A 26655-nucleotide genomic window follows, 5' to 3' on the forward strand; every position below is an offset into this window, starting at 1 on the left:
CGACAACACGAGCGGAGCTCCAGTGAGAACGGGCGAGAGGACTTGAGGGAACGAAAAGCGCCGTCCACCACTTGTGAGAAACCGGTTTATTCAGAAGAATGGTAAGTTGGGCTAGTTGGTACTGATCCATAAGGTATGTAACTGCGCAAAAAACTGACGGAAACAAGAAGGAGAGAAAAAGGACAGACAAGCGCAGACTATCAACTGACGCTTTATTGCAAGAACGAGGCAATATATATAATAGGCAGAAAAAAGCAAGAGGGGGCAAAGGGGGAGGAGAAAAAACACGAGGGACCAAATCACCAAACTTAGGCACATCAAGCATAGCACACCCGTCATACAAAACCAAGATAGCTTAACTCCTTATCATGTATGGCCACAGAGGGAACACTAACACAAGACACAGATTTCTTGTGAATATGCGCAGCCTCAATAAGTTCGCGCACTCTTTGGTTCTTATGCCGGAACAACACAGAAGTATCACCGAACAGCGGAGCGCAGCCGCATTTCTTACAGTGGGCTGCCAGATGAAGGCCGGAGTGGCCTTTTAAAGAATTAAAATGTTCTCGAAGTCTAACATTTAGACAGCGACCTGTTTGTCCCACGTACACACGACCGCATGACAAGGGTATGGAGTAGACAACACCGGTGATACAAGATACATAATTATGAATATGACTAACATTGCATGTGTGTTGCTGGACATTTCGCTGATTCGCGACTCGTCTATCTACTTTGGCACATAAAGTGGATAACTTGTTCCTGGCAGAAATAACCACTTGGACATCATATCTTGATGCAACCTTTTTCAGGCGGTGGGTAGCATAAAATTTTTGCTGTTCTTCCTTATATTCATGGTTTTACCCACCGCCTGAAAAAGGTTGCATCAAGATATGATGTCCAAGTGGTTATTTCTGCCAGGAACAAGTTATCCACTTTATGTGCCAAAGTAGATAGACGAGTCGCGAATCAGCGAAATGTCCAGCAACACACATGCAATGTTAGTCATATTCATAATTATGTATCTTGTATCACCGGTGTTGTCTACTCCATACCCTTGTCATGCGGTCGTGTGTACGTGGGACAAACAGGTCGCTGTCTAAATGTTAGACTTCGAGAACATTTTAATTCTTTAAAAGGCCACTCCGGCCTTCATCTGGCAGCCCACTGTAAGAAATGCGGCTGCGCTCCGCTGTTCGGTGATACTTCTGTGTTGTTCCGGCATAAGAACCAAAGAGTGCGCGAACTTATTGAGGCTGCGCATATTCACAAGAAATCTGTGTCTTGTGTTAGTGTTCCCTCTGTGGCCATACATGATAAGGAGTTAAGCTATCTTGGTTTTGTATGACGGGTGTGCTATGCTTGATGTGCCTAAGTTTGGTGATTTGGTCCCTCGTGTTTTTTCTCCTCCCCCTTTGCCCCCTCTTGCTTTTTTCTGCCTATTATATATATTGCCTCGTTCTTGCAATAAAGCGTCAGTTGATAGTCTGCGCTTGTCTGTCCTTTTTCTCTCCTTCTTGTTTCCGTCAGTTTTTTGCGCAGTTACATACCTTACGGTTTATTCAGCCAGGCTCGAGCTAAATCACACTGGTGATGATATTTACAGATGAAGAAGATGTACAGGTGATGATGACATCAAAGAGAATGAAGAGTCATTCGCTTGTCGCGCTCACAATATGAATTGGTCTTTTGCACTGAGAAAAATATTTTTTAAGTAGCATATAGATGCCCAACGTTTCAATGCTAGAAACAGTTATACTGAGTTCATAAAGATTGAGACAGAATGTCTTCTTAAAATCGAAAATTGATTCTCCTGGCAGTTCGTGCGCTTCTGCATTCGCCTCGATTGTGTGAGTACCCAGGACTATAATCTAAAGAAGCTCCACCCAGAGCAGGTTCAGCTGGCCGAAGAGCTCTGAGAACCTGATACTTTCAAGTCTTCGGCCTGTGGGAACGACGTACAGCTGATCTCCTGCCTTGGTTTGAAGCACTTGCAGTCACAAGCTGAAGCACGCAAAAGGGCGCGATGCAGCTATTCTTATCGTGCAAAATAACTTTCACTGGACATCAACATTCATTATAATAGCAGGACTTTCCTAGTTGTGCTTCAAAAGGCAACAAATTAGAATAGCTAAATCAAGCACAAAGGCATTCAGTGCAAACTCGTGCATAGTTTCCTATAAATACACTAGAAGGAACTCCAGTGATAGTGCCTATAGAAGTTTCTGCGCACAGCGCTTCAGCGAGCATGAGTAATGATGGGTAGTACATGGACTTGTCTAAATTTCGTACCTTCGGCTCCAGTTGGCTTCACATGGCTTGAAGCTGCTACGTTACGAAACAAGAATGAGCAAATGTTCAACGATTACACTTCACTACCTTAATCTAGTTCATTCTTTCCCTCAAAACAAAACCAAAACACAGCAATAAATGAAGCCACAAGTGCGATACCAAGCCCGAAACTATGAAGACCAGGCGAATCCGAGTACTACCCATCATTCTCATGGTCGCTGAACGATCGCAAAGCCATAGTCCCCTTTATTTGTTTTTAGGAAAATCTATGACCTTGCTTGGTCGCCATTATGTAATGGCGATGTCGCTGTCTAACTCTTCTGATGAGAGACCATAGGTAACGCAGTTTCGGTTTCGTTTTCAGGCATAGGCAATTTTCGGACACAATTTACTGAGAGAAAAATGCATGTTGGATTTGGTTGTGTAAAGCTGAGAATGAAAATTCTCTTGCACCTGCATCAGCTAAGTAATGCTGCCATTGGCAAGTATAATTTATTCTACTTTCCTTGGAAAAGAATGAGGTCATGTTGTGGGCTTACACAGGCGGTCTTTCCCCGTTTTTTTTTCATTGTGGCTTTCAGCACGAAACATCTAAACATTGATTAGAAGTTGACACGGTATGTCCACTTCTAGTCTAGTGGAAGTATATCCGGGTGTTTTGCGTTGTAAGCCACAATGAATCTTCACCAACTAGCCCAGTTTTGCATCTTGCCCGTTTTTCTATGCAAGGCTGAGTGCCACTGCTTATATTCTGATTACACGACACCCGTATTATACATGGATGCAACAGCTGAAATAGAATTCGAAGATATATTTGGAGCAGCAAAAGTTTACTTTTGGAGCACTGAAATACAAATTTCGGACGGGTTCCGCAAGAAAAAAAAAAAACATCGATTTTTTTTTTTTTTTTTCACGATGGACCAAACTTGGAGCAGTATAAAAAGAGAAGGCTTACATTTAGAAAAAAAAATATGTACAAATCATTCATCACCACCTGAATCGTGTAGAGTGCACTATTATTTTAATAAAATAAGTATTTTGAACCAACCCACTATAGTGAGCGTGCAGCTTCGTTATTTTAGCTCGATGATCGCGCCTCGCAGTGCTCTGACCTAGTGAGAATGTATCTGACACTGCGGTTTAGGGTTAGGGTCTGCACACTTGGATGGATTGATGACGCAAACTGCCAGTTACCAATGTAGCCTCCATTCCTCTCTGAAATTAGCTCAACTGAGAAAATTTTGAGGCTAGTCGGGCATTTTGGCACAGTGTGGCACAATTTCAGCAAATTTCATGGTTTTGGCGCAGCTTGGCGCATAAATGGAGATTTATATCAAATTGGCGCAATTGGCGCAGCTGTTGCTGCATTATTTAATATATTTTATTTTTTGGATCATGTCAACGTATGTCGTTTGATTCATGTGTCTGTTCCCCTATGTCATATCCCCTTTGAAACCTTTAGGGATATTATGAAGTAAAATAAAATGAATGAAAATGAATCTTTTGTTCAGTCTGGCAACATGCACCTCACAGCTACGAAGAAAATAAAATGTTTTAGTGTGTTGTAGCTTTCCTCAAAGTCCTGTCTTTGGCCACACCAATAGTCTGATGTCTCAACTCTTTTAAGGAACAACATCGTCCGTTCGGTAGTCACTTATCTTTGTTGCCTGTCTGGCAGAAAATAATGTTTTGCATTGCAAATAGGTCTCCAAGTTTAGGCTTAGAGGCAGTCAGCAATATCTGGTGCCTTCTTAAATTCCAAAGTGGCACGCCAGGGATTGCCCTGAAGGCTAATCCCATTCTACATTCGAAAGCAAAGTATAAGAGTTGCTCCACTAACTGCTGTAATGTGGCTGTGGTTAGCTTGAGAAGCTTAAACCGACTGTTGCCAATGTCAGCGTTCACACCATAATTTCCTAGTACTGCCTCCTCCATATCCAGCACCAGATGCTCTCATTACCAGTGAGTGCAATGCTGGCTTGACCATCTCTGTTAACTCCAAAGACAATACCAGCTCGTTCTAGAGTTCTCCATCACAGCTTGGGTCACATGCCACGAGCTGTCTCACTGCCAACTCAGTGCATGGACACGTCGCGGGCACATCATCCAGTACTTTTGCCACTGCACGCCATCAAGTACATTTCCCTTCTGATCACCGCCGATCGCTTGTTTCTCAACATCTGACACATGTTATGTGCCCTTTAAGCCTCAATTATCACCGTAATTCGAACCGTTTATTTAGAAAATGAGAATGGGACAACATGATAATGTATGACTGCTTTTTGCAGGATCCATCAATGTACTGCCTGTTTGTTTCATGTATTCTGGGCTTCGTCTGTTCTACAATCCCTTGGTAACTTTCTTACAAAATATCCACATTTCTCTCTATTGACATGGACCTTTCACTTTTCACCAGTAAGATCCGCTGGAGTCAAAGGAGTCCATTCTTCAGGTTCTTTGTGAACATTCTTAATCGGTTGTGAATGATATCTTTTTCTTCACACAACAGGGCATGCAGTTACCGCCACCTAACTAATTTTTGCAGAGATGACTTGAAATCTATTACAGAAGCCACCAAAACATGGTGCATTTTCCGGAAGCAATTCCAGCTTTATTTGGTGACTGGCAATAAAATTTTGCATTGTCTCACATTGTAGCGTTGTTGTGATGACTAATGGCCGTATTTATAGGCACTAAAAAATTGGAATTTAGGTGCCAAAAACAGGTATGCAAAACATAGTTTTACGCCTCCAAAATAGTAAATAAAGGCACAATAGGTTTTTATGAAAATTTTAAGTTTTGAAGAAATATGTGTGACCTCTATGTGCGATAAGAAAACAAGAGGAATGCTTTAGTTTATATTAGTATAGAGGCACCAGTGGTCTAGCAGAGCCATACACTTTTTTCCCACAAGGGTTGCAGAGCACAGTCTATCCTTTTATTGTCCAGTATGGTGAGTTAAGTGTGTACCCTCTAACAAACACGCTCCTAGTTCTATTTCTTTTCAGCATGGCTGAGAAGGACAACACAGGAGCAAACAGCCAGACCGCTAATAGATCAGAAGGGTCTTTTAGCCTCATATTAACCAGGTCTAATTGCACAGGGTCAGTTTCTAATCTGCCCGTGAACACCATAAAGAGCCCCACACCAGGCTTGACCGTTTTGAGTAGGCAACAGAAATGAGCGCACTGGGCGCACACGATCTCGTCAGCCAAGATTTACAATGCTACGCGCCCCGGAAAGAGGTGAAATGTCAGACTGAACGCCGCTTGCCTCTCATCTCATGGGCGTGCGCCCCGACATGGTGGAGAGAATTGTCTAGCGTACGTCAAAGTAGCAGCGAGAATTGTTCAAGGCGATGTGTGTAATGTGTGCAATCTGTTGCTTGAATCCGAGTATGAAGGTCGATAAAAAATATTAAAACGTAGAAAAGAAATCTGTGTGTGTTATTTATATTTTTTATTTTGTATTGAGCGAGATGCAAGACCAAGCTGCCTCCATTCCGTTTGCGTTAGTGTTTTCATTCGTTTACGTTAGTATTCTCATCATTCTCGTATCGTGCCGGCGCCAGCCCTCACAACGCTTGGCGTGTTTTAGTGCTTCGTCCCTTAGAGTAGTTCTAGTGGTCCGAAGCTGTGTATTGTGGTAAGGACACATGATCAATACCAACCTGTCCAAACCTGTGCGCATCCTACAAACAGGCAGTACAATACAGGGAATGCCGTCACAGGAATGCCAACACAGGAAATTTCAACACAGCACCACTGGCGTGCACCACTTAGCTTAGGCAGGCCATATGAATGTCACCTTGTGTGCGCATGACATGTTGGACCAAATTCATGTGATCTTCCAGCTCAGAGTTGCTTCGACACCGAAGAGGGCCAGGAATTTGGCTAGCCAAGTCCACACAGCACGAGTGGCAAAGGTTTCAACTTCATTTCCTTGTATCGTGCTTTCGCGGCTCGTAATAAACTAATTGAGGAATTCTTGTGGTACAAAGCTTTTCATTGGGCCCGCAAACGCTTCCAGTGTCTAACTAAATTTATCATGTGACCAGGTGAAGCACCCTTTAAAAGTAAATGACAAAACAAAAACCACGTGGCCAGTGTTTTTTTTTTTTTTTTACCTACACTCTACTTCCTCTTTGATGATTTTGCATTCGCTCTCCATCGTCCTGCGACTGCGCTGAAGCACCTGCTGTTCCGTATATATGCAAGCAGACACCAGGGAGATCGGCATGCATGTTGGCGAAGAAGCCTTGTGCTTCTTAGCCAACATGCAGCTAACTTAGCCAACTTCTGAGATGGAATATAGCTTGCCCACCATATAGTTCAGAAAGCTCTATTATGATGCAACATTAATTGTGGTCTCTAACACGTACTCAAAAGCAAAATTGTTCAGATAGTAAAGAATCTAGAATATAGGCATTTATAAGTACTTATAGGCACTTATAAGAAATAGGCATTTATAGACCCTATAAAAACACTTTAAGAGCCCTTCTTAACCCCTAATTCCTGCTCATATATAAAAGCGGCATTACAGGAACGCAAGGAACAAAATAGGCCTTTAGTTATAATCATGTCTTTAGCGATGACATTCAATTCTTCGTCAACTTTCTTCCAAGTCCCTGCATTGTAGTTGTAGAGGACTGAGCATAACCCTCTTAGATACGACGTGCCAAAAAGCTTGCAGGAAACATTGAGCTGAAGAGCCATTTGCCACTTCCAGAAGCACAGTTTTTATAACTACGCAAATGAAAATTATCATAAAAGCTTTATGTCTCCTTTTGTTTTAGATGTGAAACTTGCAATTAATTGTGAGCAATCTTTTTTCTCTTTTCACGCAGGCAAAGAGAAAATGATTTGATGAGTTGACAATAATGTCCAGAACTGGTACACTTTTTTCTCGTGCTTTGGAGAAATTTAGCTGGAGTCTCAGGGCAAATGTGATTGGAAAAAAAAAGGCTTGATTCATCTATAGCCTACAGAAATTAAATTCTTGCTGTGTATATATATATATATATATATATATATATATATATATATATATATAGGCTTTCATGTTGATTTCAAATATGTAATCAATTTTACAGTAAGTTTCACAGTTTTCATTTTTTGCAATGACAATGTATGCAGTGTATTTCGTTTAGGACGAACTTTTTCTACCACTTAGCTTTTATGGTTCTGAGCCATTAATGGCTCATATTGGTCTACATTAACTGTGGAATGCAAATAACTACGAAGAAAATACATATAGAATATTTTTATAGTCAAGAAAAATTGTGAGAACTTTTAGAATCCTCAGCCTATACTAACTACTTACTTTCGGTTTGTCATAATTATACAGGCAATATCATGTTTTAAAGGAGGCACTAGCACCCTTCACATTTAAGGAATATGTGGGTGAAATTTCAGCCTGATTGGGCTATCAGCAGTACCAGAAACATGATGTCCAAACTCAGGAAGTTGTCCAAAAGTGGATCTTGAGAAAATGCGTTTTAAAGATTTAAGTTGAAAGCTCATCTATGCGCAAAAGATGCTTTTTTTTAATGATTTCTTTTATCATAAGAACTTAGCAATCATGGTTATGTTGAGCATGTGGCTTCAGTGAATTCCTCATGCAAAGTGCAATGGCAAGCAGCCAGGTGACAATGAGCTAGTGCTCTTTAGAAGTGAATTTAAGCTACTTTGATTTAATTGCAATCTTCAGTTATTCTTTTTTCGTCGTGAAAGTAGAGAAACTAGACTTGCAAAAGCAAAGAAAAACAAAAAAAGTAATTTTGAAAAAGTTTTCAATTAGCACCTCCCGTTCAGATGGGGGACAATGTCGAGTGAAAGCAATGTTCCATTTCAACAAAATCCAAACTTGGGCTAGTTGGGTGTGGATGGTATAACTGTGGTTTTAAGTGCACGAATAAGCACAAAGAAAGCACTTGTCCTGTGTTCCTTTGTGCTTCTTCAATGCTAAAACCACAGTTATACAATGTTCCTTTGTTCCTGTCTTAGACCATTTGAGGTCATAACTGCTAAGTCAGTTTTCAATCAGGTAATGACAAGGGAAGGGCGTGGCTGTTCTGACGTCCCTTTCAGGGCCCGCATATAACTATTCCGTAGGCCGTAGGTTGCCGAGCCGTTGCACAAAATATCAATGTGCCGAAAACAAAATGTACTGACTTACACTTCACTCAGACCTGGTCCCATTTTAGCACGAGTTTACGTCATTCGAAACTGTATTCCCACGACCTGACATCATCTTTAGTCACTTTAATATAAACAACAACAAAAAAGATCACTTGCACACTTTATAGAACGGACCGAATAAGATCCTAAAAGAGCATGTCGTGACCCGGTCATCTCATATCTTAGCAAACAAGCCAAGTTCATTGCACAATTTGAGTCACTACAAACGATTGCACTGTTCAGAAAAGAAAACTAAGCAGATAATGAAACATTAGTGCTTACACAGTGTGCTAGATGGTGCAACTTCATTAATTCTGGCACGGCACGTTTGGGCCCCCAGTCACCCATGTTTTATAGGCATCACCCATGCTTTCTAGGCAAGTAATGAAAAAGATCAAGCAGATAAGGACTGAGACCAGCAAGATTTGATGATGTTTATTTTTCGTCATCACAGGCAGATTGGCACAAAACAATCTACTGAAACACCTGAAACCCTATACTGACACTAGTGGCAGTATATTTAAAGCCCCCCATCCCCCCAACAAAAAGTATGGAACTGCAGCTTTCATTTTTTTTTTCTAGTTATCAATAAAAATATTATGAAAAAATACATTATCACTTTCAACTTTATATGACAGAATGAATGACTGACCTGTGGGCCGACGAGGAAGCCGCCAAAGAAGTAGGAGTGCCCCATGACCTCCAGAAAGGTCGGCACGTTGGCGAGGGCAGTGCGCTTCTGGTCATGCGGCAGCGTTTCCTGCATGTACATAAGCGAAGACTGCATAACTCCACATATGCTTTCTTTTTTTTTCTTTAAAAGGCCGTGAAAAGGCACATGAAAGGCCACCCAGAGAGTTTGCAAGCCAGCTTGATTGTTGAGTACAGTAGCATTGACCTTGAGACAAAAGCAGCACAGTAGACAGGACAGCATGTCATGGCATCAACGGTACACAAATGTTGCTTATTCACACCCATCCTAACTATGTACTCAAAATGGAACATGAAATCAGATGGTAAAAAAAATGAAATGCAAATAAACATAAACATCCATTGAACATAAATTTGATTGATATGTGGGGTGTAATGTCCCAAAACCACCATATGATTATGAGAGACGCCATAGTGGAGGACTCCGGAAATTTCAACCAATTGGGGTTCTTTATTCTGCACCCAAATCTGAGCCCACAGAGCCTACAGCATTTGCACTACCATCGTAAATGAAGCAGCTGCAGCCAAGATTCCACACCACGACCTGCGGGTCAGCAGCTGAGTATCTTAGCCACTAGACTACCGTGACAGAGTTGTTTTTAGCCAAAAAAAAGGTGACTTCATTTTTTAGATAAGGGCTTTCCATGCTGCCAACGTTAGCCAGCTGTTGGCGCCATAGTAGAGTTGTAGCGTCTCGCACAACGCAGAATGCTTCAACACTGATCTGCGCTGGAGTGTGCGAGAAACAGCGCTGGGAGAGACAAGCCTTGTCATGCCTTTACGACAGAGACGAAGCTTCAAAGCATATCGATTTGCGCTGCACGCACGTCGCAGTTAACGTGAATGCCTTCACTTTTTGTGCTCCGAACACTTTCAGGATAGTGATTGAGACGAGCCCCGCTTTGTTGCTGAAGTTTGGATTGCTAGCGAAACAATACCTAAAGCCTGATGCTGTCCCCTCCATTTTTTCCAGAGCAGATAAGGCGATTTGGCGCATTTGTCTTGGAGGCCTCTCGAACTCGAGGGAGTTGCAATCGCCGCTCGCAGAACTACGATACAAGTTTCTACACGATGCGATGAGCAGCATCAGACAGTCACGATTGGGCACACATGGTGCAAACGAACAATGAGTGGCAAGCTCCACTAGAGTTAGTGAATATGCTACCTTTAGGTAGCCGAGTTTAGACACTGTGTTCCGGAGGCCCCTTGCTCCACCTCCAGGTAGGGCGCCTCAATGTGCTCCTCCGGTACAAGGTGCAGGCCGTCTCTCTAGGCGCCATTTGGGTTCGAATGTTCCCGTTCACTAGCATTCCTGACATGCCCCTCTAGATCACATTCAGAAAAATGCACGTTAATTGGCTCAGTTTATCACTTTTGATGGTAGGGCTCGCACATATGTTAGAAACCAATAATCAATAAAAAGCACTACTAGGCACTAAATATTCAAAGTTAGTCCTTTCATCGTGAAGGAAGGGCATTCTGAGCATATCTGTCGGTCTACTTGTTTAACCGGTGGTGTAGGTTTTGGTGCTATAACAGTTGATTGATTAACTTGATCTACACCAAAATCGGCCATGCCTATTTCGGTGTGAAGAACATAAATGACTGGTCATAACATAAAACCATGATCTTGCATGCATGTCATGTAAACCATTAGATAAATGACCTAGTCAACCAGCCCTAGCAGACCTTTTATTAACTTGGTGTGCAACAAAATTTAAAAGATATAATAAGAGTGCATGGTAAACATAAATGATTGGTCATAAGCAAAAAGCATCTCATGCACGTTATATGTGCAATGACACACATGACCTGGTCATGGACTGATAATAGCAGTTTAACTTGATGTGTATTAGAATATACACAGTATGAGAAGAGCGTATTATTAACATAAATGACTGGCCATAAAACGAACTTTTTATTATTGGCCTAATTCAGGTTAGCTCAATCCAACTTAATCAGAATTGCAGTGAGAAACCTGTACCAATTGTGCCAATCTGTGCCAACTGGAAATTACTGCGCCATACTGCTCCAAAATGGTCTTTTTTGTCTGTTTTGCGGAATAGCTGTGCCGCACTGTGGTTTTGGAGCCCGAAAGCAATGTTGACAGCACGTATATGAGGATATTATCCTCAATTCACTGCCAGGACCACCAGAGCATTGCTTGTGGAAAGCTTGCATCATTGCACTAACAAATCAGCTTTCTCGCCGCATCTGTGTGTGATCTGAAGTAGAGCGAGCACGAGCGGCTTGGCACGGTGTGTACAACAAGTAGGCGAAGCGCTGCACGCAACTAACCAGTTGACCAGTGGTTCTCAAATGGCGGTTCGGGAACACGAGGGGGTCCGCGGACACAAGAGGGTCCACAAAGCCAGTTCTATGATCCGCGAAACCCTCACTTGTTTTTTTTTTTTTCTTTTTTAAAGTCACGCTTAAACTCTGAGTGCGACTGTGCCACATATTGATGAACTGTCCAAACTAAAGCGATGCGGCATGCTTGTTTAATGTTTTTGGTAGCAATAGAAGAAACCTGTTTCAAACTCCAGTTGTGATAATTTACCCCCTCCCCTCAGCTGCAAGGAATCCCCCATCACTTCCACCAGTCCATGAGGGGTCCTTGACACATCCATGTCTGAGAACCGCTGCAGTAGACGATCGTCCCTGTGTTGCAGACAACCTGCATTGTCTACAACACAGTGACGACTACGTTGTCTACAACACAGTGACAACACTGGGAAGGTGGTTCAAGCACGGTTTCGCACGGGCTTGAATTCGCACAGGCTTGGACGAGTCCAAGCAATTTTTGAACCACAACGTCGTCGTCGTCCCCCCCCCCCCCCCCCTACAACCCTACCACGACTTTTTTTTTTTTTATTTTACAGAGGGGTGAAGTTTAGTGTACAACTTTTAGACTCGCTTGCAAGGCACGTTACACCCGATAAAGTACAACTGCGCATGCCCATTGGTCCAGCGACAGATAATTGTCGCCGGGACCACGCAACTTCAAGCCAGAAAAATGGTTGATGTTCTGTTGCTTTGGCAAACAACGTAGCATTTGTCAACGATGGCACGTTTTTAACATGCTATACAATGTTTGATATCAGACTAGGGTATTCATATTTAAAATTCAATTTCAAAATTCATATTTCATATATATGTATATATTGACACGTTTATATGAAAAAAAAAAAACGATAATAGGAATGTTTTGTAGATTCCAGCTAGTGGGTCAGGTGGTTTTTCGGGACGACAACGAAGCAGGCGACTTGCTGTACAGCTGATCCTGAATACGTTCTTTTCGCTGCCGTAAGCTGCCGTAAGCTGCCGTAAGCTGCCGTCATCTTTTGTTCGCGTTGCACTGCGACACTGGTGGAGGTGCTGGGCCCCGACGCTGCCCAATGCTTCACACTCCTAGTGGGAGCTGTTGATCCAGCCCGGACGTGCCTACTGCAACCCCTAGCTGTCCATCGATTCAGTCGTGAGGTAATCCTCCAGACTGCAACTCCTCGCAGAAAACCTCTACCAGGCATCTAGAAATGGCTAACACCAGACCCCAGCCTGTACTTCTCGGCACCAGTCCTCCCGCTCCATCCCAGGTAACGTTTTTTCAATCGCTGGAGCCTAAACGCTTTGGTGGTGGCGCACACGAAGATGTAGAACACTGGTTAGATCACTATGACCGTGTAGCGAAGATCAACCAGTGGTCTGCTCAGGAAAAGCTTGGCTGGGCCTACTTCTATCTCGATGACAGCGCTCGTACTTGGTACGAGAACAGAGAAGGCAACCTGTCCACATGGACCGACTTTCACCAGAAGATGGTTGAAACTTTTGCCAATGTCGACAGACGTGACCGCGCCGACAAACTACTAGAGCTAAGGGTCCAAACACCCAATGAAACGGTCGCCATGTTCGCCGAAGACATGACACGTTTATTTCGGAGGGCTGACCCGCAGATGACCGAAGATAGGAAGTTGCGCTACCTCATGCGTGGCGTGAAAGAGCAGCTGTTCGCCGGACTTCTGCGCAACCCGCCAAGCACTGTAGAGAACTACATCAAAGAAGCGTCGGCTATCGAGCGGGCCCTTCACCAACGCTGCCGACAATATGACCGCCTGTACAGCAGCCCCCAAATTCAGGCCGCCGCTGTGACGTTTGACAGTCATAGCTCCTTACGTGACATGATTAGAAAGATTGTTCGTGAGGAACTGCAAAGGCTGCGGACTACGGTAGTGGATACACCCATGGCATCTGTCGCTCAAGTCGTTCGTGACGAAATCCGTCAAGCATTCTCGACAGCTGATCCTGCCCCCGAACAACGTCCCATGACGTACGCCGCCGCCCTTCGGAGCTCCCCACCCGCTCCGCCTTCATACTACCCGCCACCTGCAACTGTTCCTTGGTCACCACCACAGGGGGAGACATCGTGGTGCCCACCCATCCAGCCCCCATAAGACCAGTCGTCTTCTGGCCTGCCATGGCCTTCGTCACGTGAGGAGTCATCACGGCAACCACAGCTTCGCCGAACAGACACCTGGCGCACTGTTGACAGGCGTCCACTCTGTTTCAACTGCAGAGGTGTAGGCCACATAGCCCGCTATTGCTGGCACCGCGCCGATTCGTTTCACCCTCTCAGGCCACGGTTTGACAGTCGACATACCAACGACTACGTATCCCACCGTGGCGACGTCGGTTCTCAAGGACCTCTGGTACTTCGACCCCCATTCGACGGCCGCCGTAACAATGATAACGAGATTATAACTGATTACGAGCCGGTCTTCCGACATCGACCACGCTCTCCTTCTCCTGCCCAGTCACCTTCCTTGCAGCGCCGCACTTTTGCCGACACCAGAGGAGCGAGGTCACCCAGCCCACACCGGGGAAACTGAAGCCGGCGACCTCAGGGGGTAAGGTTGCAGGCTGTCAAGACGAAAAAAAAAAGCCCCCATTACTCCCACCTCAGGACGCTGTAAAGCCGACAAGACGTAATACCGACGAAACTGTGACCCCAGGCCTTACCGTTCTTGTGGATGGACAGCAAGTCAAAGCTTTAGTCGACACCGGGGCTGACTTCTTTATTATGAGTGATGACCTTGCCGTACGCCTCAAGAAAGTAAATTCAGCGTGGACGGGACCTCACTTAAGGACGGTAGGCGACCAATTACTGATGCCTGTAGGAATGTGCACAGCAAGGCTCGACATCGGTGGCGCTACTTTCGTGGCGACGATTGTCGTTCTCGCTTCATGCTGTAAAGACCTGATTATCGGAATGGATTTCTTGAGAGAACGTGGCGCCGTCATCAACGTCCCTGACAGTGTCATTACGTTTCGCAACAACAGCCCTACTTTAGTCGATTGTTCAGAGCCGAGACATACGTCTTGTTCAGGGCCTTTGCGTCTGACGGATGACGATGTGGTCGTCCCGCCACGATCGTGTACGCTTGTTTCGGTGGCAGGGGATGAGCCCTTTGACGGCAACGGTATTGCTGACCAAATAAGCTCGCTGATATTTAGCCATGGTATTTCAGTTGCTCGAGGTCTAGTCCCTGTCACTGCTGGACGCACAAACTTGCTGCTCACTAACTTCACTACTGAGCGCCGACATCTCCCGAAGGGTACAGCCGTCGCTTACTTTGACACTACTGCAGAAATCTAAGGCAGTTTATCGGCCCTAAAAGAATCAGTACCTAATCTTGACGTTGGTACTACCTTGTCAAGGGACGAAAGAACGAGACTTCTTGAGCTGCTAGCTGAATTCCAGGACTGCTTTTCATCGACATCACAGGTCGGTCGAACGCCGCTAACAAGGCATCGAATAATTACCCACGACGCAGCAAGGCCTATACACCAGAATCCTTATCGTGTGGCTCCAAAGGAACGGGAAGTGATACAGCAACAAGTCGCTAAAATGCTTGAAGATGATGTGATTCAGCCATCACAGAGCCCGTGGGCATTGCCTGTAGTACTAGTTAAGAAAAAGGACGGTACCCTGCGTTTTTGCGTGGATTACAGGAAGCTGAATCAAGTGACTAAGAAAGATGTGTATTCGCTTCCACGTATTGATGACTCTATAGGCTTCGAAACGCTCGCTACTTTTCTTCAACGGACCTCAGAAGTGAATATTGGCAGATCGAGGTAGACCCAAGAGATCGGGAAAAAACCGCTTTTGTGACGCCGGATGGTTTATATGAATTTAAAGTTCTACCCTTTAGTCTGTGCTCAGTGCCCGCTACTTTTCAAAGGCTCATGAACACTGTACTTTCAAGGTTAAAATGGAAAACCTGTTTAGTTTATCTAGGCGACGTCATAGTGTTTTCCCCAACTTTTGACGAGCATCTCAAAAGGCTAGAAGTTGTTTTGCGAGCCATACGCTCCGCAGGCCTCACATTGAAACCAGAGAAATGCCACTTTTGTTTTGAAGAACTGCTGTTTCTTGGTCATGTCGTCAGTTGCACCGGCGTTCAGCCTGATCCCGAAAAACTTGCGGCCGTGGCACAGTTCCCAGTACCGTCCGATAAGAAAGCTGTCAGGCGCTTTCTGGGCCTATGCGCCTACAATCGCCGGTTCATCGCCGAATTCGCACGGATTGCGTCGCCGTTAACTCGCCTCACTAGAGACGACGCTACCTTTGAGTGGAACCACGAACAGCAAGCAGCGTTTAATGACCTCCGCCAACGTCTTCAAACACCTCCAGTGCTTGCTCACTTCGACGAGCAAGCGCCAACAATGCTTCACACTGACGCAAGCAATGTAGGCCTCAGAGCTGTGCTTGTGCAGTGGCAAGAAGGCACGGAACAAGTCATCGCCTAAGCAAGCAGGACGCTAACACGCACTGAGGCCAATTATTCAACAACTGAGAAAGAATGCCTCGCCGTGGTCTGGGCAGTTATGAAATTTCGCCCGTATTTGTATGGCCGCCCTTTCAAAGTTATAAGTGACCATCATTCACTCTGTTGGTTGACTAATTTAAGAGATCCAACCGGCCAATTAGCGCGGTGGAGTCTGAAGTTACAAGAGTTTGATATGACAGTCATACACAAGTCTGGGAAGCGCCATACGGACGCCGACTGCCTGTCTCGATCACCAGTTCAGTCAGCTTCTCTTTCTGACGACGACGATATGGCCTTCCTTGGTGTTCTCGATGCGTCCACGATTGCCCAACAACAACGAGGTGACCCTGAATAGCTTGATTTGATTAATTACATCGACGGACGTTCTTCGAGGGCACCTAGAGTCTTTACAAAGACATTATCGTCGTTTTGCTTACGCAATGGCGTCCTCTACAAAAGAAACTTTTCATCCATCGGAGCTCCCTATTTGCTTGTTATTCCTGCACCCCTTCGAACTGAAGTGCTCCAAGCATGTCACAACGAGTCGACGTCTGGCCATTTAGGCTACACTCGCACATTGGCAAGAGTACAGCAGGGATACTACTGGCCACGACTCACAACAGCCGTCAAGCACCACATTCACACTTGCCTCGATTGCCAGTGACGCAAATCATCTCCAAAGAGACCGGCCGGTCAGCTGCAACCAGTTCAGGTTCCACGTACACCGTTTGACCAGATAGGAATGGATATTTTGAGACCCCTTCCTACTTCTACTGCAGGGAATCGCTGGGTTTTAGTTGCAACAGACTACCTATCCAGGTATGCCGAAACAAACGCTATCCAAAAGAGCACCGCAGTGGAAGTGGCGAAATTTTTCATAGAAAATATTGTGCTATGCCACGGTGCCCCTACTATCGTGATCACAGACCGCGGAACAGCATTTACGGCAGCTCTTTTAGACAACGTCCTGATGCTTAGTGGAACAACTCACCGTAAGACCACTGCGTACCACCCACAAACGAATGGACTAACGGAGCGCCTCAACAAGACGATTGAAGACATGCTGTCAATGTACGTGGATGTCCAACATAAGAATTGGGACGAAATTTTACCCTATATCACGTTCGCATACAATACGGCTAAACAAGAAACGACTCGCATGACTCCATTCAGCTTGGCTCACGGACGGGAAGTACGAACTATGCTGGATGCGATGTTGCCACATGAATGGGACGCTACCGACACAAGCGCTGACGTGTTCACTGAATGCGCGGAAGAAGCTAGGCAGCTCGCCCGCTTATGGATCCACCAGCGACAAGATTACGACGCAGGCCGCTACAATGCTCGCCATAGAACTGTAACGTACAAAATCGGTGACAGTGTGTGGGGTTTGGACACCCGAACGAAAACGTGGACTGTCCGAGAAGCTGCTAAGGCGATATTTCGGGCCATACCGCGTATCGCGCCAGCTAAGTGACGTCATCTATGAGGTCATCTCCGACAGTCCCCATTGCCCGAGGCGTCGCTAGCACCAGCCTGAACTTGTTCATGTAGTGCGTATGAAGCCGTATGTGAGTGACTGACTGCACGTTAAAAAAAAATACTGTGGGTCTGAATCAGCATCGGGCCGATGCTATTATAAGGAGGGGCAAGTGACACGTGTTTATATGAAAAAGAACGATGATAGGAATGTTTTGTAGATTCCAGCTAGTGAGTCAGGTGGTTTTTCGGGACGACAACGAAGCAGGCGTCTTGCTGTACAGCTGATCCTGAATACGCTCTTTTCGCTGCCGTAAGCTGCTGTCATCTTTTGTTCGTGTTGCACTGCGACAATATATATATATATATATATATATATATATATATATATATATATATATATATATATATATATATATATATATATATATATATATATATATATATATATTGACGCGTGTGTACTGGTGGACAAAAACGACGATAAGGGGATTTGGCGGACACCAGGCAGTGGAGCTCTGGCTGATTGAAGACAAAGAAGGTGATCTCGCTGTTCCGCGGCTGAAAATCGCTGTGTCAACGTCTATCTGCTTTTTCTTCGCCTTGTACCGCGACACTGGTGGAAGTGCTGGGCCACCACCCTGCCTAATGCTCCATACTCCCGCTGGAGCCGTCCATCTAGCCCGGACGCATTGCCACCTATTGCAACTCCCGTACACCGGTTCAGTCGGCAGCTAATAGGCCTCGCGCCAGAGTTAACTCCTTCCAAGAAAACTTGCAGGTGCCGATTACCTCACCGAATGGCCAACGCTAGTCCGCAACTGGCGCCCCAAGGCCCCTTGCTGACACAGCCTTCACAGGTAACCATTTTTCAACCGCTGGTTCCCGATCACTTTAGTGGCGGCGCCTATGAAGACGTTGACGACTGGCTTGAGCACTATGAGCGAGTTGCGAAGATTAATCTGTGGCCGGAACAAGAAAAGCTCTCACGCGCCTATTTCTACCTTGACGGCGGTGCGAAAATTTGGTATGAGAACAGAGAAGCCAGTCTGCTGCCTTGGGGCGACTTCCGACAAGAGCTTGTCGACACGCTCGCCAATTTCGATCGACGGGACCATGCGCAGCAGCTGTTGAAGCTACGGGTTCAAAAGCCCAATGAAAGCGTTGCTATGTTCACTGAAGATATGACTCGTCTTTTTCATCGAGCTGGCCCGAACATGAGTGAAGATAGGAAGTTGAGCTACCTCATGCGTGGCGTTAAAGAGCAACATTTCGCCGGGTTTCTGCGCCACTCTCCAAGTACTGTAGTTTAACTTTATCAAGGAGGCTACGGCTATTGAGAGGGCCCTTCATCAACGATGCAGGCAGTATGATCGAATGGCTAGCAGCACCTCAATCAATGCTGCCGCCATACCTGAGAATCAAAGCTCCCTGTGAGACTTCATTAGGGAGATAGTTCGCAAAGAACTACAGAAGTTCCGGATTCCGGTTGCTCAAACCCCCGTTGCGTTCATCGCGACGAAATCCCCCACGCATTTTTTACCACTGGTCCTGATGATGAGCACCGTCCCATGAGCTACGTCGACGCTCTCCGATGTTCACCATCTGCTATATCGCCGCCATACCACCCAGTGCCAACGGCCCCTTGGTCACCGCCGCAAGAGCAGACCCTGAATCGACAACCAAGCCAACCGACGTACCACAAGCCGTCCACAGCAGCACCATGGACATCATGGCAAGATGGGAGGCTCAGACGTCCACCGCTCCGAAGAACAGACGCATAGCGCACAATCGATCGACGTCCACTATGCTTTAACTGCGGAGGTGCAGGTCATATTGCCCTTCATTGCTGGCACCACAGTGATTCGTTTCGCCCTCTTTGAACGTGATCTGACGATCGACATGCAAACGAAGAATACATACCACGCCGGGAGGACGCCTCTTTCCAAGGAGCCCTTCTCACTTTTACGACTACCGTATTTCTGACGAGGAGGCAATACCTACTCGCCAGCCAGGTTTGGGACGTCGATCCCGCTCTCCTTCTCCCGCGCCTTCGCCTTCGTCCCACCGACGTACCTCCCTCCGCGGAGCTTAATGCAAGAAGGTCACCCAGCCCGCACCGGGGAAACTGAGAGCGGCGACCTCCGGGGGTAAGGTTGCAGGCCATGAAGATGACGATGAAAAGCCCCCATTGCACGACGCTGTATAGCCAACAAGATGCGAAAGCGACGATATTGTGACCACCGACCTTAGTGTTTTTCTTGAAGGCCAGAAAATAACAGCCTTAGTCGACAACGGTGCCGACTTTTCTATTATTGTCAAGACTTCGCCGTCCGCCTCAAGAAAGTGAAGACGCCCTGGACAGGCCCTCAAATGAGGACGGCAGGTGGTCGGTTATTGATGCCCTCTGGAAGATGCACAGCGAGAATTGACATAGGAGGTTCTTCTTTCGTTGCGTCGTTCGTCGTTCTCGCCGCATGCTGCAAAGTTCTAATTATTGGTACACTCTTATTGGTATACGAGAGTATGGCACCGTCATCAATATCCCAGACAGTGTGATTACGTACCGCAACAGTTCGGGCGCACCTGATTGTCCACAGGCGCGACCAAACAAATTGCGTCTAACTGATGACGATGTGATTCAACCTCCTCGGTCTTGCAGGCTTGCTTCTGTGGCAGCCGCTGTCCAGTTTGACAAAATTTGCCCGTATTTATACGGCCGCCCTTTCAAAATCATCAGCGACCACCATTCACTGTGTTGGTTGACAAATCTTAAAGATCCTACTGGGCGATTAGCGCGTTGGAGTCTCAGGCTGCAGGAGTATGACATGACGGTAGTACACAAGTCAGGGAACCGCCACATGGACGCTGACTGTCTATCCCGCTCACCCATTGAATCGGCAACTCTATCCGCTTAGGAGGAAACAGCACTTATCGGTGCGCTTGACACGACCGCCATTGCGCAGCAACAATGTGGCGACCCTGACTTACTTGCCCTAATTAATTACCTGGACGGAAGATCTCAGAAGGCACCAACTGTTTTCGTAAGAGCGGTGTCATCATTTTGCTTACGGGGCGGAGTACTGTACAAAAGAAACTTCTCTTCGACAGGATCTGCCTATTTGCTCGTCATCCCAGCAGCCCTTCGCTACGAAGTACTCGAAGCATGCCACAAGAAGGTGACTTCAGGCCACTTGGGTTACACGAGAATGTTGGCCAGAGTATGGCAGCGCTACTACTGGCCAAGACTGACCATAGCCGTAAAGCAGCATGTTCGTATTTGCCTCGACTGCCAGTGACGGAAGTCACCGCCGACTAAACCAGCTGGCCTCCTGCAGCCCGTGCAGGTCTCAAGAACACCATTTGACCAGATTAGCATGGATATTTTGGGCCCACTTCCTACTTCTACTGCCGGGAACTGCTGGGTTATTGTCGCGACTGATTACCTTACCTGTTATGCTGAAACAAAGGCTATCCAGAGAAGTACAGCAGCGGAGGTGGCACAATTTTTCATCGAGAATGTTGCCCTGCGGCATGGTGTACCAAGCGTCGTAATTACAGACAGAGGAACTGCATTTTCGGCAGCTCTTTTGGATCAAGTCCTCACGCTGAGTGGAACAACCCATCATAAGACCACCGCCTACCACCCGCAAAGGAACGGGCTTACAGAGCGTCTGAACAAAACAATTGAAGACATGCTTTCAATGTATGTAAATGACGAACACAAAAATTGAGACGAAATCTTGCCATATATCATGTTTGCATAAAATACGGCCTAGCAAGAAAACACTCGGATGACCCCAATCAGCCTAATTCACGGAAGGAAAGTACGAACCATGTTAGATGCGATGCTAGCACACGAATGTGACAACATTGATCCGGACGCCGAGATGTTTACAGAACGAGCGGAAGAAGCAAGGCAACTAGCATGCTAGTGAATCCAGCAGCAGCAAGAGTACGACGCAAGCCGCTACAATTCTCACTGCAGAACAGTCGTTTACCAGACGGGCGACAGAGTAAGGGTTTGGACGCCCATACTGAAACGAGAACTCTCTGAAAAAGCTCTTAAGGAGATACTTTAGGGCATACCTAGTACTGTGACGACTGAGTGATGTTACTTACGAGGTCGTCCTTGACAGTTCGTGTAGTACGAGGCTTCACCAGCACCGTCCTGAACTAGTTCATGTTGTACGCATGAAGCCTTATGCCAGATAGTGACTGCGCAAGACATTTCTTTAAAAAAAAACTGCACTACTGATATAGCATCAGGGCGATGCTCTTTAAGAGGGAAGCGAATGACACGTGTGTACTGGTGGACAAAAACAACGATAAGGGGATTTCGCAGACACCAGGTAGTGGAGCTCTGGCTGATTGAAGACAAAGAAGGTGATCTTGCTATTCGGCTACTGAGAATCGCTGTGTCAACATCTATCTGCCTTTTCTTCGCGTTGTACCGCAACAATATATTGTCACGCAGCAAAGGACAACGTAGTTTCTATGAGGAAAACAAGTTTATTGGAGCGAACCTGTGCTCCCCTAACAACTGAAAAAAATACACAGGCGGCGAAGCAGCGGCCAGCAAAACGACGGGCACGCTAGTGAGCGTCGGCGATCGAATTACGTGGCATCGGCTGTGCGGGAATTTATATCCCTCGGCGCGAGGGTTTTTCGAATAGTCGAATTGTATCGGGAACGCCGTAATAGCGTTTGTCAGAAACGCTGTTCGTTCGAACAGCGTTTCTAACAAACAACGCTTGAAGCGTTGTTTCTATCGAACAACGCCTGAAGCGTTGTTCGATAGCGTTTGTTCGAAACGCTGTGGTAGCGTTTGTTCGAAACGCTGTGAAAACGGCGATAGCACAGGCCGGCGCAGCCAGGCTGAAAAAACAAAACACAAATAAACAAACCCAATGCATGGTTCGCGGCAATATATAGGCAGGCATGGCGGTTGAGTGGCCGTAGCGTTGCAATTTGTCAAATAGATCCTCCATGAGCAGTCACAACGTGGTTTATGTCGACGCGTTTCAGCCAGAATATATATATATATATATATATATATATATATATGAAAGAAGTATATACTTAAGGGGGCGCGTTTATTCGTGTTTTGAAACAATGTTATTGAGATCTAACAGACAATAATGCCAAGGAATGTATAGGGTAAGTTATTAGACCAATTATATTGTAAATGTGAAGAAAGAAAGGGGGTGAAAAGATAACTTGCCATGAGCAGGAACCGAACCTGCGACCTTCAAATAGCGTGTTCGATGCTCTACCACTGAGCTCCCATGGCGGCTATCCCCCCAGTCACTTTATTGGGTTTATATGTGAATTTAAACATGGGAGTGTCAGTCAACGCCACCTGTAGCCATAAAGGCGAGTGTGGTACACTCTTTATGAGCCTGTTTGACGTCACGTAGCATGTGAACTTATTACGAGCTGGCAGCTGACCAGCGTTTCAGCCGTGGCACGGCCTTCGTCAGAGAATGGGGCGTGATGAAGGCCGTGCCACAGCTGAAACGTTAGGCATTAAAGTTTTGTTCCCTCGTATGTGTACTCGCTTATGTTCTTGATATATATATATATATATATGTGTGACGCTACTATGAATGGGCGACGTGGCCTTCTGTAAGTAAACGCATGTGCCACTTCGTCTTGAGGCACTTGTCGATTCGCGCTGGACTTTCGAATGCTTGAGGACTGTTTAGGAAATTGACGATAGTGTACAGTTGTCTCTAGATGGTTGGCAATGAGTAAGTCTTGGTCATAGTCATTAAAACGGGTAATCATCTCCTCTTTGATTTTTCGCCATGGCTCGTCGTTCTCGAATATGTGAATAAGGTAAAATTTAAATGCCTCACCGGTGACGTAGTCGCTGAAGTTTGTAACTATCTCCCGTTCCGACCAAGATGCAGCAGTAGCGTGGAGTTCGAACAGGTTGAACCAGTCCTGTACGGGTCCATCATCCGCTGATCCGGTGTACTTGGGAATGTCGAGGTCAGCCGATGGTTCCGTCATGGTGCTGGTCGTTGTGCTCCTAGGCGATGATTCGGTAGTCAATGTACGGTCAGGGCGTCTTCTGGGAAACTGCGTCGATGATGAGTGACTGATGAAGGGGCAGGCAGGTCTCCATCCTGTCGACTTGTGTGACGCTATGATGAATGGGCGACGTGGCCTGGCTCATACCCCATGTTTATTCCATCTCACTCCTTCCTTCTCTGCTTCTACTAACCATCCACTACCAAATCCACTACCAACCAAATAGTAAGCCTATTTCCCAAACGAGACCTCAGAGAAAATATACCACCATTGTACCATCATATGACTCTTCCGAAAAAACGTCACGCATTCGAACAGCGACTGGTGACTTGCACGTCGCAACAGACAAGGTAAAGCCTCCGTATACCGAAAAGAATCTAGACCATGTCGGCAAAAGACTAAACCTAAAGCCGGCTTTCCCAAGAACAATGAAATTGGCATTTTCAACGTGTTCACTGCACCACAACACTTCACATTTTACTGAATCACCCGAATCCCTTAATGCTTCGTGTCACACACAAGGCCCAGACGGTTTCGAGCATGCGACGGAATTTACGTGTGACGAGTCTTGGCAAAAGATAAAAGAGGAAATGATTACCCGTTTTAATGACTATGACCAAGACTTACTCATTGCCGATCATCTAGAGACAACTGCACACTATCGTCAATTTCCTAAGCAGTCCTCAAGCATTCGAAAGTCCAGCGCGAATCGACAAGTGCCTCAAGACGAAGTGGCACATGCGTTTACTTACAGAAGGCCATGCATACATTGGGAAAAACCCAACTGTCAAGCGCGTCTCCCTTGTACACGAAAGTCGGCATTTCCGAAGTCATCGCTTCAGCATATGACACGAGACGTTGCTGAACCACCTGATGCCCTGCACTCTTCGTCCCGCATACGTGGTCCACACCCTGGGTTTTCATCATGCGGTTCTTCAAGCGCTCCTAACGCTCACCATTTGCCTTATAAGGACGCCGTATTTATGGTAGATGACCTGGCGCATCGGGAAAATACCTTGTCGAGCCATGCTCCTTCCGCACGGGTTCATGCATCGCCATCCAGTGCACGGACACCTGGGAGTCTTAACAACACAGGAGGCTCGGAACCATCAAATCGCACACGTTGCCGCGAGCCAGAAGCATCCATTAGGAACATTGTCACAAGAGCCTCCGAAGAGTCTCCAGTAAATTCGAGCGCACAACCTTCGTTATCCGAAATGCAGCATAACAGTCCATTGACTACCATCTGCCTACTGGACACCACATCAAGTTGCCCAGAAAATCAGTGCCATGGTCAAAAACGGCTGCCACCTCAACACCACCAGTGCCAGCAAAATCAAGCCCAAGAACAACAGAGTCTGCAAGGGCTACACCAACAAGAACAACGATCAAGTGAAACCTCCTCACGAGTACACTAGTGGCTGAAAGGTCGTCAGAGACAACATCAATTAAAGAAGCAAAGACAAAATCGATGCCTAAGCTATCTTCGCAGAAAGCAACGTCGACAAAATTTTCTGTACCAGTTCTCAAAGCCATGTCTGCGATTCAACAAACTGAGAGAACGCCACAGAAAGTTACGAAAGAGACATGAAGCTGCTACGTATACAACGGAGAAAAAAAGACATTGTCCCATCATCCTCGGTTCTCACGCGTGCCGACTAGAAACAAAGCATCTATTGCCACGACGGCGCTGGATCCGATGCCAAAGACATCCGTCAATTCAATGCTACACAGATTTCAAGCCTTGTTCGTTCTTCACAAGACCTCAAGTCGTGTCATCATCAGTGGAGATGTGCAGGGCAGGGTTATGCTATCCAGGGCACAACAGCCAGCCTCGTCCACCAGAGCTACCCTAGATATGACCGGACTGCTGCCCTATACTGTAAAGCTTTTGTGCAAGTTAAGAAACTCCCTCCTGAAATCGAACGGCCGCGCATTTTGACATTCTTCACTTTATACTTTTTGTTGTTTTGTTGATTGTAACTCGCGCATTCTTTCGGGGGGAGGGGGAATCCTGTGACGTAAGAAGGCAGGGATGGTTAGTAGAAGCAGGGAAGGAAGAAGTGAGATGGAATAAACATAGGGTATGAGCCAGGCCACATCGCCCATTCATCATAGCATCACATATATATATATATATTGTAAGGAATAAACGAGACAGGCAGCACCCTTGCTGCAGGCCGGCTGTTCTAATCTGACTTCCTTCTCTTCTTCCTTGCTCTAGTTCTCCGCACGCCTGAGCCCCAGTGTCTTTCTTGATCATGATACTTGGCCATGACTGCGAGCGCACGGTGCTATCCACAGTTTTTTTTTTTTTTTGTGGGCGGGGTTGGCTGTTTCGTAGTAGTCACTCAGGCTTCGCTTGAATGTTTTCCGATGGCGGATCTGGCGGTCGACATTCACTGCGTCGCGGTGGTCGGGATCGGGCACACTGTGACGTTGCATGAAAAGCTTTCCGAGACTTCTCTTGTGGATGGAATTGGCAGTTTTGTGGTACTTGACATTTTCAGTCATGAAGTGACTTTGCATGAAATCTTGATGACGGTTCTGGCGGGCGAAATCGACTGGCTCGATCTGATCGTAGGCCCATCCCAAAACTCTGACGCTTGTCCTGTCGCTGTTCTGAAAACTGGGCAACATGCCAAATTGTTGTGTGTCGCACAATGTGGCGTTGAGCGTACTTGACACGGCTGGTCCAGCTGCACCTCGGTACCCTGCAAAGCATATGTGTCACTGAGAAGGCTGTTCCCCCAGATGAGTTATGACGCAGCTCATAACATTGAAGCCTTCTCGGTGTACAGCTTCTTGGGGTAGTCAATCTGGTAGCCCCTGTCGAAGTCTCGCGTGCACTTGATGTGTCCCGGTAGGAAGCAGTCTCATCAGCAGGCGAGTTCGTTGGCAAATACCCGTTTCGGACGACAAGGACCTCCATCTGGTTAGGCATCTGGGCATACAAATTCGGTTGGTTTCAATTCCTCTTGTGGGCATTATCCTGAAGGCCTGCTTGGGGAATCGGTAGATTGTGCTGCTCGTTGGTCGTGTGTGCTCACGACCGTGATGTGACAGGGTTTGGGTGTTTGTAGTTGGTCAGGCACCTCAGGAATGAGCAGTCTCATGCGCTCAGGCGA

The 26655-nt window shown here is 46.3% G+C and overlaps 1 protein-coding gene across 1 annotated transcript in view; it reads right to left on the reverse strand.

Moving 5' to 3' along the window:
• Positions 1–26655, reverse strand: part of nes (lysophosphatidylcholine acyltransferase 3 protein nessy) — a 179714-nt gene that overhangs the window by 63219 nt on the left and 89840 nt on the right. The window contains exon 6 of the mRNA XM_037420032.2: positions 9124–9231. Coding sequence (XP_037275929.2) covers positions 9124–9231 — 108 coding nt within the window. The remainder of the gene's footprint in view (positions 1–9123; positions 9232–26655) is intronic.

Source organism: Rhipicephalus microplus, chromosome 3 (genome assembly GCF_043290135.1).
Source record: "Rhipicephalus microplus isolate Deutch F79 chromosome 3, USDA_Rmic, whole genome shotgun sequence".
NCBI classification, from domain to species: domain Eukaryota; kingdom Metazoa; phylum Arthropoda; class Arachnida; order Ixodida; family Ixodidae; genus Rhipicephalus; species Rhipicephalus microplus.